Source organism: Girardinichthys multiradiatus, chromosome 17, assembly GCF_021462225.1.
Source record: "Girardinichthys multiradiatus isolate DD_20200921_A chromosome 17, DD_fGirMul_XY1, whole genome shotgun sequence".
NCBI lineage: Eukaryota > Metazoa > Chordata > Actinopteri > Cyprinodontiformes > Goodeidae > Girardinichthys > Girardinichthys multiradiatus.
The window spans coordinates 16,286,019-16,298,503 of record NC_061809.1 but is presented as its reverse complement, the minus strand read 5'-3'; the positions used below and the strand labels follow the sequence as shown (position 1 = coordinate 16,298,503).

The 12,485-nt window shown below is 40.8% G+C and overlaps 2 protein-coding genes across 3 annotated transcripts in view; one reads left to right on the top strand and one right to left on the bottom strand.

Annotated features, from left to right (window-relative positions):
• Positions 1 to 864: 864 nt before the first annotated feature.
• LOC124883034 (transmembrane protein 60-like) lies at positions 865 to 2,933 on the top strand. Of its 2 annotated transcripts, XM_047389868.1 has the most exons (4): positions 870 to 942; positions 1,032 to 1,074; positions 1,362 to 1,449; positions 1,946 to 2,933. In XM_047389868.1, the coding sequence occupies exons 3-4, from the start codon at positions 1,366 to 1,368 to the stop codon at positions 2,261 to 2,263; spliced, it is 402 nt and encodes a 133-aa protein (XP_047245824.1). In that variant the 5' UTR covers positions 870 to 942; positions 1,032 to 1,074; positions 1,362 to 1,365; the 3' UTR covers positions 2,264 to 2,933. The 2 variants fall into 2 exon arrangements, with proteins under 2 accessions (XP_047245823.1, XP_047245824.1); XM_047389867.1 differs by having other exon boundaries at positions 865 to 1,074; positions 1,199 to 1,449.
• Positions 2,934 to 4,202: 1,269 nt separating this feature from the next.
• The window catches only part of LOC124883032 (lysine-specific demethylase RSBN1L-like), a 37,394-nt gene continuing 29,111 nt past the window's right edge, over positions 4,203 to 12,485 (bottom strand). Inside the window, exons 7-9 of the mRNA XM_047389862.1 lie at positions 10,813 to 10,983; positions 10,558 to 10,666; positions 4,203 to 9,180 (exon numbers count right to left, since the gene is read on the bottom strand). Coding sequence (XP_047245818.1) covers positions 7,342 to 9,180; positions 10,558 to 10,666; positions 10,813 to 10,983 — 2,119 coding nt within the window. The 3' untranslated portion in view covers positions 4,203 to 7,341. The remainder of the gene's footprint in view (positions 9,181 to 10,557; positions 10,667 to 10,812; positions 10,984 to 12,485) is intronic.

The window sequence follows — 12,485 nt, the reverse complement described above, 5'->3', positions numbered from 1 at the left end:
CAAATAACGCTGTATTTGCTTTAAATGGTTATAGTTAAAATTGCCAATAACCTCAAACACGTATAGTAGAAAAAAAAATCGTTACCGCCCTCTAGTGGACATATAAACTCACTACAGATTGTGCGCCTTTCCAAAACCTTTACGGTTTAACGCCAAAATGGGGAAGGTTGTCGTAGATATGGTAACAGTAGACGGACAACGTCAGCGCGTACGCCATATTGTGCGTGGCAAATCTATACAACTATGCTTTGAGAAGGGATTTTCTGTAGACATATAAATATAATTACAGAATATATGTTCACTTTAGTACTGAAGGTGACCATTAAGTTAAAAAATGAACAATATCTGCAAACCAAAACAAGAGCAAGACCAATATATATTTCGAAACGGTATTTTTATTATATTACTATTTTTAACATATCATCCAAATCATCATCTGTAAATAGATCAAAGCACTACATTTCAATAACTTATAGTTATTATCGTTAAACTGTATTACGTCGAGCTATTTTGTTTTGTTTAAAAATATTTAAGGGGTGGGACCCATTAAACATGTTTTTATTAGTTATTTTTAAAAACAATAATAGCAATAAAAATTATGAAAAATATTAAGACGGAATACGCTGTACCAAACTACTACATTCAATTCATTTATATGTATTTGGTAAGCTCTTTGTTTTGTCAAAAATTATTACTTAAAAAGGGAGGATGTGAAATCTATAACAGTACAACCGAACCAATATTAGGTAAAACAAAAATGCAACTCAAAATATGGCAGGGACGTTGACGTACAACGCGACCCGTTCAGCTTCTACTCTTGTATGTCTATTCGACGTACGATCAACGTCTTGCAATGACGCAAAAAAAAAAAAAAAACAACGAATCGGTTTCTTGGAGAGGCAGGACAAATCCGAAGATAACGGGACTAAAATTCCCTCTATGGTTATTATTACAGCCATTTATTATAACAATCATAATAATGTGACTAATAATCAGTATCATTATTGTAATTATCAATGTTTGAGGTACAGGGAGACAAAAGGATCCTAGACATGGAGTTGGGAATACACTAATGTAAGTCAACCAATCGATTAGCACAATGCTATTACAGCTAGCTGAGAGCGATCGTTTGCGTACAATGAGTGGAAAGCTTTAATTTTTTTAATTCGATTTCAAGTTTTATGTATTTTATCAACAGGGCTATGACTGGCAGGCTTATTATGGCAACTCGCTACCACAGCAGGGCTTAATCCACCGTTTTTAGTTTTTTCCATTGTGATCGTCGCTTTAAGCTGTAGATTTCTGCGATGAATGATCGATCTAACAGCTGATTTTCTCCTCTGATGTGGGTGTCCGGACAGCGAGATGTCTCTGGCTCAGAGGGTTTTGTTAACATGGGTCTTTACCCTGGTGTTTCTCATCATGCTGGTGCTCAAACTGGACGGGAAGGTATATTGACCTTTTTCCAGTTCTTGTATTCTTCGTTCATTCTTTGTGATTTTGATCACCAATGACCCAACTGTCTTAATTATAATTTTTTACAAATAAAAATCTGACCATTGTGGTGTGCATTTCAGCCCCCCCGAGACAATACCTTTCGCTGGAATTACAGGTTTTTAGGTTATTCAGGTCTAGACTTTGACTAGGCCACTCCAACACAGGACTGGACCATAAAGCTTATTTATTGTTTTTTACTAATGTTCTCTAATTAAAGGTCAGATGCCTTCACAGCTCAGCTGGATTCATTCGGTGATTGATTTAATTACAGGCAGCTCTGTTTAATTATATAGTGGCTTCTGAGGGCAATTGTTTGCTCTGGATTTGCAAATACACACCACATTTCTCAGAGTTGTATTTATAAAAATAAAATGGGGAAACCAAGCATGACGTTCTTACTTCACGATCATTCAGTACCTTAATCATGGTCTTCTCTTCCTCTCTGCAGGTACAATGGAGCTGGTTCCTCATCTTCCTCCCAGTCTGGGTATTTGATGGCATCCTTATTCTCATGCTCGCCATCAAAATGGCAGGGCGCTGCAAACCCGGGTACGACCCGCGCAACGGCTCGCCGGACCTGCGTCTACGCACCTGGTACCTTACCGCCATGCTGCTCAAACTGGGCTTCTGCCTGACGCTGTGCGCCAAGCTGGAGAAACTGGCCGACGTAAAGCTGACCTTTGTCTGCATACCTCTGTGGACCATGCTGCTGGGAGCACTGGTGGAACTGGGGCTGAATATTTTCCCTGAAAGTAGAGAGGCTTGAGACAATGTTAAACCATTGCCTCAACACATTTTCTGTAAGAGAACGGCTCAGTTATAAAGCTGGGAGTGTCAAATAAATCCATTCAGCCGAATCAACCCCGAGCTTCAAACTGGCTCCAGTTTCTTTAAAGAAGAGCAGCTGTTTCTTAAACTACTGTGAAGCCAACACTGGAGAAAATAAACTTTATTTCCGATGTTCAATATTGTTGTTTTAGTATTTAAATATTTATCATATAAAAGGCTCCGGTTCATAATGTATGTATCATTATACATGATTTCCATTTCCTGTGGCTGCATTCCTGCATCTTTCTCCTTTCATTCCTCGCTGATAAATTGGCAGTAAGCTTAACTCCTCCACTGGCTGCTCCAGGATTTCAACAGGGTCCTTTTTCTACTCTACAAGTATTAATGTGTCTCATAAACTGTTATTTTCTCTTTGCTTGCAGGGTTAATCCAACAGTTGGATTATTTATGAACTGGATTTCACTCATATTCAGATGTTTTTTTGTACCACCAATGTTAATTTTGTGCCAATAATTGTCAAAAATACTTTTATTTCCCATCTATTTTGTTTTGCACTTTATTGAAAAGAGAAGAAAAAAAAACAAAAAAACAACACTTTTTGAGACTGTATGCATGTGATGTAATTAATAAATGACTGATTTCTATTACATTGTATGATAGTTCATTTTCAGGGTGTGAAATAAAGTTGTTAGAGGAGATCTAAACGGGACGTGGCCCGAAACAGCCTGAGGAGCGACTGCCCTTTAAAGGAAAACATCAGCTCCTCTGACATGCAGGCAGTAGAATGCATATGCAAAGGTTTCTCCAATATTACACAACACTTCTTACAGATTTAGGTCTCAACACAAGGTTACCATCCAGAAAGGGATCTGTGCATTCGATCTTCACATTGCTTCAACAGTAATGGTTTCCTGCGGCTCGTCCAAAAAGTCCTTAGTAGCTTCATTTTCTTTACAAGATTTCTAGCCTGAATGATGCAAAGGTGAGCTGAATTTCACTGGCACAAGAAGCAAGAATCTGAGTAGCGGGCAGCAAAAAAAAAAACCTCTGGTTTGAGGTGAATTTGACCCGACACACACCAGTACTGAATTATGTAGCCGCAGCGTTAGTGCGCGTCGTCTGCCTGAATCAGAGCGCTGATCTCCGTGATGCAGACTGCAGTCAGTGGGTGGTTGCATAACAGCTGTAACGACCATACAGGAAGGTAAACTAAACACATGGAAACAGAAGAATAACGTCACAAAGCAGAGAGGCGCATTATTTAAAGTACTTCACTTCAATCTATTCGCGTTAAGGTGCTTGTTATATACCCTGTATTCATGAGTCTGTCATATTCCAGCTTTAGATAAGTGTAAGAATAGAAAGAGAACATTAGTCTTGAGCCCGACAGATTTAAACCTTTCTTCCAAGCCTCCTTCCTGAACAAAATATTTGACAGAACCACTGCTGCCTTTAATTTTCAGTACTTCTGTTTTTCTTTCTACCTCTGCCTCAGTTCTTCTGTGTTTAGCTGTGTCTTCTTCTATGACAAAGCCACTGCTGAGTGTTTTCTTCCTGTGTCTCCGCTCCATCCTCTTAACCACGTACCGGTTGAGGCAGATGGTTCCTCATGCTAAGCCTGGTTCTACTGGAGGTTTTTTATTAATAAAAGTGTTTGGTTCCACTGTCGCCTCATGCTTCACTCAACGCAATCAGTTGGGCTTTGTCAGGAATCGCTTTTGTTGTATTTTGTGGCCATTTAATCTCAAACTATCTAACTGCGTGATGTTTTTAATGAATTTGACCGATCTGAATTGAATCAGGATTTAAATGGATATGAATTTGACCTGTTAGTGAACAGCCCTGAGATGACAACTGATGAGTTCAATCAATTAAAGAAAAACAAAAAGAAAAAACACGATATTCACCAGCATACGAACAATTTTCATACTTTGAACCTTTTATTAGCTAGGCTCATATTTAAAGTAGAAACCACACTACAAGTTTTTTTTCCCCTCTTTACAAAAACCTCTTATGTACACTACAGTGCTGACAGTTGAAATAACTAAAAAAAACAAAACTTGGTATAAATAAACTCTGTGAAAACAAGGCTAGCCCCTGAGGACATCTGTTTTCGGCCAAAGGTTTTGTTACAATTGTACAAAAAACAAATCCCGTCATGTCTCCGTAAGATCTAAACCCAAAAGCACAAAAAAAAGAGCTGCAGAGCGCCGTACAACTGTTATCAAGTGCTTAATTATCACCTTTATCTCCCCAGAGCCACACAGAGTAGAGTTAAGTCACTCAATGTGAGTCGTCTGAGGCAGGAAAGAAAGCTAAGGCGTTATTCTTCTACTTCTCTGGATTTTGCAGGCCTGAGGTGAGTCTAATGAAGACTAATTCAACCCCTTCTTTGAGGTTAGCATTCCTAGAAGCCTTTATTAGAAACAGATATTTGGAGGCCTTTCAGCAGATTTGGAAACCCAATTTAAGGCTGTACTTTAGAGAGAACTTCAACTGCGGCTCGAAAGGAAAAAAACACCCTGCGCTGTGCGGCTCTGGACCACTGAGGAGTTCACAGTTAAGGACAGGCACTGGAGAAATGTTGTGGGCTACATCAGCAAGTGGGCTGTACTCCAATATAGACAAAAAAGAAAAAGACACTGGTGAGAAAAAGCTGCTCTCATCTTTAAAGTTCCACAGATGTGGGTCAAACACAGGTCACATCAGTCCCTGGCTGATAAATAAAAGTGTTGAACACTGTAGCAAAAGCAGACTGGAAAACAGATAAATAACACTTTGGGGATGAACCTTCTGTTGTTAAAGTGTCGGAAAAAGAAGGATTGAATACATTTTAAATTACAGTCTTGGAAGAACGTGAAACTGCCGTGTTTTTTCCATAAAGATCCAATACTGAATCAGAAAGATCTGTCTGCGAGCAGAAAGAAATAAAGTTTTTTATTAAGTGCTACTACCGGTCACGTTTGGGTACTCTTGACTAGGCATGGGTCGGTATAAAAACCTTGAGTAAACGTGATATGGTTTATTGGTATTTAAATAAAAATGTGTCAAATCAACCAACTGCTTTATTTAAAATACAAAGGCAACAGTTAAACCTACTGCTGCTAAAATAGCATATTGATTATTACAGTTAAAATGACTTCTTTATATAAATGTAATACAATTATTTTATGTTTGATACCTACACAGGAGCAAAAATTAGAAATAAAACCCGCTAAATTTAGTAATTTCATGTGTTTTGCAACTCCCGACAAAATACTGTAGGAGCCTTCTTCCAGCTGGCTGACTGGCAGTGTGCAGCAACAGGTGAGGGAGGGGAAGCGCAGCATTACTTTATGTTTTTCCATACAGCCAGAGAAACCACTGGCATTTTGTTAAAAAGGATTTAAACTGTAAAAACACAATGACATTTTTATATTTCAAAGGTACATTTTAAAGCTTTGAAACCACAGCTGTTAAATCCTTGGGTTTTCTTTGATCTCGGTAACCGGCCCATGCCTAGTTTTGACCTCCTGCGTCCGTGTATTGCTCTTTGAATTCAGTGTTCTTGTATCCAAATGATTAAACGTTTAATACAGCAAAAAAAAAATGTGCGAAAAAAAAAAAACTCCAATCGCAACATGGATAAGAATTTACTAAAAATCTACCAGTGAAACCATTAAGGCGAGAGTGATTTTTAGATGGAGGTGTTTTCCTGAGACAGTCTTGGCTGTGGTTGAATTAACCTCCTCAACCAAAACTCACCTAAACAGCCAAAGGACATAAAAATGACATTAGAGCTCTGCCACTGAAGGCAACGGGTACAAGACGACCTCTATACTTTCAAACGGTCTAAGTTACAATTCACACGGTGTCTTGGGTTGAGTATCCAACATTGCTTTTAGCCAATGAAACACTTGAAAAGTTTAGAAAAGTCTTTCAGAGACGTTAATTGCACTCCTTATTAATGTGTTCAATTTTCCACTTAAAAATGTGGGTAAAAAGAAAGAATTCGGTTTTAATTTAGCGGATTATTGCCGAGCGTTATTGCTCTAAATACAATATGGCGGAAAAGTCCAGCCACTATCTGTATCTACTTGTACTGATAAATACATTACAGGCAATGATGCATTATTATATCAATACACAACTGAATTAAATAAACTCAGAATATGGAAGCATTAGCTGCAAATTTCATTTAAAAAAACATCTAAAAAGCTCTTTTTTTGTTGTATCTATTTAAAACATCTAAAAAGCTCTTTTAAATAGATACATTTTCTTCCTATATCTGATGGTGGGTTCTGCCATCTCCAAACGGATAAAACAGAACCAGACGACCCATCTACAGACCAGGGACCTCATTTGAACCATGACCTTGCATCATATACAGCTAAAAACAGGTTTACCCTTCACTTTCTGAAAGCCAAAGCTACCTGCAGCAGAAATAAAACAGAACAGTTTTAAACTTCAACTCTCAGTAAAATCTGAGCCAGTTTAGTGGGATTATTCAACGCCTTGGATGAGGATTCATACCCACTACGTTTTCTTACGTTATAACTGCAAACCTCTGTGTTTTATTGGGATTTTATAGACTATAGACTGTGACAGACCAACACAAAGCAGTGCATGATTGCAAAATGGGAGGAAAATATGTGGTTTTCAAAGGATTTTTACTAATAACATGATAGGTGACACTGCCTATTCATCCCCGCTGCAAAACATGGTGGAGGTAGCAACATGATGTGGGAATGGTTCTAAAAGCCAAACGTTCCAGAAGTTTTGCTCCTAGATTTTAAAAACATGTAGCATTTTCCTTCCATTACATATTTATGCTCTATTTCATGTTGGTTTATAATAAAATCGCAAAAAAATACAACGAAGTTTATGTTTGCAGCGTAACAAAAAAATTGTTCAGGGTATAAATACTTATGAAAGGCACAGTATTTCAGTCCCACTCTGCTTGATAACACTTCCTCCTTCCTCACTTCCTTTTTACAGTTTTACAACAGCACAGTCAAAGCAAAACCTTCTACATATACAGCTATTTAAATGTAGCCTTATTATGTACAAATACTACTATAAAATCTGTTTCTGCTCATCGTCATGCCCTGGGGGAGGGGGGAAGATAGGAGGGGAGGGCTGAGGTAAGGGAGGAGGAGGCAGGAAAGGGGGAGGAGGCGGAGGCGGTGTGGAGGATGGGGGAGGAGGGGAAGTAAAAGACAGCGACAGATGGAGCTGAGGCTGCACCTGTGCTGAGGTTTGGTACTGTGGCTGCAGTGGGTAAGAACCGGGCGGCTGTGGGAGGAAGGATTGATGGGGAAGGAAGGGGTGAGAGGTGAAGCCGGGGTGCGGAGGAGGGAAGAAGGTTTTGGCAAACTGGTGATGGTATGAGAAATGAGGCGAGAGAGACGGGGGGCTGGTGAGAGGAGCATTTGGCTGGGGGGAGGAGGAGGGGGCCATGAGGGGAGGCTGGAAGTAAGGCTGAGACTGTGTGTTGAGGTTGGGCTGGTGAGAGGGGTGCAGGTGGCTCAGGTGAACCGAATGTGGCGGACCACCCTGACTGAGGAAAGAGTTAATAGTGCGCTGCTCATGGGGATGCGGAGAACTGGACATAGGGCTTTGGGGAAGGACAGGAGGCTGATGAGGAAGATGGGAGTGGGGCAGGAGAGGGGAAAAGGGAGGAGGAAGCATCTGAGGGGGTTGCTGGGGTGGGTATTGCTGCATGTACATCCCTCGCCGCGTGGCATCCTGTGCCAGATGCTTCTGCAAATCAACACATGTCCTGGAGTCAGAATCTGAGCTGTGAGTCCTCGTCTCCGACTCGGAGACTGTTTGTGTCCGTGTTTCCACTGCCAGGTGAGTCCATCGGTCGGCCTGGACGGTACGAGTCTGTACATCCTCAGCAGATCTCCCCTGCGATGGCCTCACTTCTGGCCGCGCCTGTGTTAGGGCTTCAGGCTTCAGGCGGGTCGAATCCTTAGGATGCTCGGACTGGAAGGAGGGAGGCTGCTGGCAGGAAGAAGAAACGCTGGAAGGTGGGAGAGTTTTTACAGGAGCTTCTGCTACAGACTCGGTATTTGTCAGCGAGGAAGAGGAAGCCGACAGAGATGAAGACAAAAGAGAGGAAGGAGAAAAGGTAGAAGACAAAGTCTTCGAAGAAGTGAAGGCTGCTCCTGCTGAAGGCGAGGACGACACACAGGCAGAAGACTTGGAGTCAGGAGGAGAACAGGAGGATTTCTGAGGCAAGGAAGGAATATTTTTACTGGAAGACACTGTCCTGCTCTCTGAGTGAAGATTTTGGTGAGGTTTAGCTGAGGCTTTTGATTTTATGTCCTTATGAAGAGATGGAGAAGCAAGAGGAGGAAGAGGTGATGGTGATTTATTCTTACAGAGAGGAGAAGTTGGAGCTTCTGCCTTCACCTTTGTAGGAAGAGAATCCCATTTGGATTTTCCTTCTTCTTTCCTTGCCGTCACCTCCTCTTCATCTCTGCTGACATCTGAGAAATCATCCGACTTTACTGAGAGAGAGGGTTGAGACAACAGAGAACGATCATCATGTTCTTCCTCTTTGTCAGTCAGCAACGTCCTTTTTTCTGCCACATCCATCTCCTCAATCTCCTCCTTTATCCTCTGCTGCACTTCAGTCTCCCTGTTCTCCTCTCTGGCCTGCTCATCAGCCACCGTCACGGTTTCCTCTTCCTTCAGCTTGGCCTGCTCCTCCTCTCCCTGTTCTTGGTGATACTGCTGCAAGCGAACGTGCCACGCCAGGCTGCAGACAGCAGCCACCGTCTTGAACTGGTGGACCACATTGCGGGGGATGAAGTAGATGTCGTCGTGGCAAAGGTGGATGCGGGCGTAGCGAATGCCCTCCCGCCGTAGCTGGTTTAGTTTGGCGTCGTCCACCCACTGCACGCACTACGAAGAGAGGATGAGACAGTCAGACACAGGATATGAAGAGCTGGATTCTGTCAAAGTTACTCCCTATGTGACAGTGCAAACAGAAGCTTAATGTTCTGAGCTATCAATCCCTTTCTGCCGCTGAGGGTGGAAAACATAGCACTTTACAAGTACTGCAACACAAACGCTACGTCACAGAATTAAATGTGGCTTTTGCACGAACATTTTTCATTCTTCAAACTTTTGTAAAACCAATGCTGTTTTTTGTGTCTTCACATCAACAAAATCTTTCCCAATCTGTGATGCGACTGCATAGGAACTGCTTAAAAACTGGCGACTCCTGGTACGGTTCACAGCTGTTCCATATTTTCTCCAGCGTTGGATAGCTCTAAGTGCTCTCAACGTGGTTCACTGAACTCCCAAAGCCTTAGAGATTTCTTTGTAACCGCTTCCAGACCAAGAAACTTTGTTTTTCACATGGTCTTAAATTTCTGTAGATCGGACATGATGTGTTGGCTTTTGAGATCTTTTAGCCTACTTCATGTTGACATACAGGTTCTATTTAGGTGATTTCTTGATTTTGAAGATCAAGCAGTAATCAGGTGTTGGTGTGGCATGAGAAGCTAAACCAAAACATGTGGTTATTCACAGTTAACTCATGGTTTAACAAGGGGGGAATGATATTTGCACCTACAGCCAAGTTGGCTTGAACAGGTTCTCCCACTTAAATAGTGAAATTGTTATTTAAAATTTGAATTTACTAAATGGTTTTACTACAGTCATCTTTGTTTATTGCTAAAATTAGTTTGATGATCTGAAACATTTAAGTTTGACCCAAAAAAACACAATAGCTTTTTAAGGGGCCAATATATTTATATTTATAAAAAATATAAAACCAAACATACAAAAACATGAAACAAATTGTTAACAAATAATTCACATTTTGTTTGTGAAGATTTGTTGCTTTTCCTGAACTCTCTTCTTGCTTTGCAGCGCTGCAGTTAAAGAAGGCTTTTGACTTTTGAAGGCTCGTTTGTTTTGTTGTCTTTCGTTGCTTAGGGACAAATAGGACAGTCCTTAACACTGGAAAAATATGAGGCGTCTGGAAACCACTTCTTACCATAGAGCAACAAGAGAAGTGTAACTGTGTGTCTAGTTCTGGTTAACATAATATTTCCATTTCAATCAGTCTTTCTTAGCACTGACCAACATGAATGTCCCCCCAAAGTATCAAAGTGGAGAACAAAGCCTTTTCACCACTAGATGGCAGCATTGATTATGTATTTCACTGATGTTTATTTACATCAACACTGCAGGGTGTAAATTCTCCATCTAACTGGAGGTATTGCTGCGCCATGTGTGCTTATTTGCTCGTGATTTTGTGTCATTGAACACCTGAGACAGCGGAGGTTCGTACAAATCCAACTGCAGCCTCTGAACGACGTAAGGGAAATCACCAGCATGAAAACACACGACATCTTTGGTTACACGAGGAGGCTCCGAGCTGAATATGAGGCCGGGAGGGAGGGAGGGAGGAGGAAAACAGAGCGATTACATGCTATCCGTCATGGAGTAAGTTGGGTAAACAATGAGTGTGTGTCACCTCCAGGCAAACTCCCATTAAAACTTGCATGTTTTTCCAATGCCTACCTTCCTACAGCACAGACAGCCTTCAGCACCCCTACAGCTGCTGTGGTCTGACGCTCGAAGCCCTGTCCGATGTGATCAGCGTGGGCTCGAGTCCGGTCCTCGAAGAGCACCTCTCTGGGCTCGCTGGTCCTGGGCATCGACTGGAGCAGATTCTTTACCTCGTTAGTGGAGCTAAGGGAAAACACCACAGTTTTAGGCATGCTGTGCAGATAAAAGTAGACATGACTAAAGGTGAGTGGGTTTGATTTTGTTTTCATGAGTTCTTATGATCTAACATTTATACAGAGAAAATATTGATAGAATGTAAGTGTGGCATTAGGAGGCTGATACACATGCGTCAGCGTGTTTGATGAGAAAACAGCGATGCGAAATGTTTAAGGTCATAAATAAAACTGCATTATTAATTATTACCTCTGTTAATTCCATCCATACAGAAACCCCCTTTAAGTGTTAATACTGTGCAAGTGAGGATTTTTATTTATTTATTTAGCACTAACCTAATGGCAAAAATAGCAAAACTCTTTTGAATACTGGCTGGTATATTACAAAAATAAAAAGTAAATGAATATGATAGAAAAATAAACAAGACATTTAGAAAAATTTCAAAAAAAAAAAAAAAGGTTAATGTATCTACTAGTGGATGACAAAAAATAATAAAAATCACACACAAAATATTATTATAGTGTTCCAATAAAGCTTCTTTCATTCTCTGTGCTTTACAGCTCCCTCTAAAAGCAATCATAGGCATTTAATTTTACCTCAGCTTTTTTACTTCCATAAATCTCCTGTGACAGATAGGTTAAGAACAGGGAACCATGTAAGATCATCTCCTGAGGTTTGGGTCAAAGAATCTGTTCTACTTTTATTATTCGCATAAAGGACAAGAAATGCAGAATATATACAGTAGGTTTACACTGAATCTGGTAGCATACAGACAGAGAATCTGAGGAGTAAAAGCGTAAAAATGAGCCGTACCGCCGAACAATAGAAGTACTGCAGTCAGCTCACTGCTAGATCAGTGACTCACACCAGAGCTGCATTTAGGTTCAAAAAGGAGGCTGAACACACGCATGAAATCAGAGAGAATCCTTCAAGAGCTCAACACAAACACGGACAGAAAAACAGCGAGGCTATCCGTGCTGTGCTCATTCATTCAGAGATAAGAAAGAGGTGGAGAACGGGGGGAAAAAAAGACAAGGAAAATATTGCAGACTGGAGGGGCAGATGAAGTCGAACAAACACAGCTCAGAGCCTCTGTGTGTGTGTGTGTGTGTGTGTGTGTGTGCTGACTGCAAGCTGACAGTAATAAATGTAAAACCAGAAAAGCTGATAAGTGAAACAGCAGGAAGAGACTAGAGGAAAAAAACAAAACATCTAGTCTAACATTTAAAGCATATCCTAAAATATCATCTACATGTGAGGTCTTGTGTTTGTTTTTTTTTTTGCTTTCATGCATGGGAGTGTGTACCCTGTCAGGTTAGATTAATGTATATTTATGGCCAGATAAAGTGGGGAGCAGGAGAAGAGGGAGTATGTGAGGTACCACTGTAACAGTACGGAGATGATGAAGAGAGAAGATATGGCGGTATACGATATAATAAAAACCAGCAAAGAGAGAGATGCAGAAAATCATATTCTCTAAACACAAGAAAAAACTTTATGCATCACCGTAT

What these genes read in the sequence shown, in the direction of transcription:
- LOC124883034 (XM_047389867.1), top strand. Translation starts at nt 1,366, where the DNA reads ATGTCTCTGGCTCAGAGGGTTTTGTTAACATGGGTCTTTACCCTGGTG. An exon ending in TGCTCAAACTGGACGGGAAG is followed by an intron (nt 1,450 to 1,945) that starts GTATATTGACCT and finishes TCCTCTCTGCAG; the next exon opens with GTACAATGGAGCTGGTTCCT.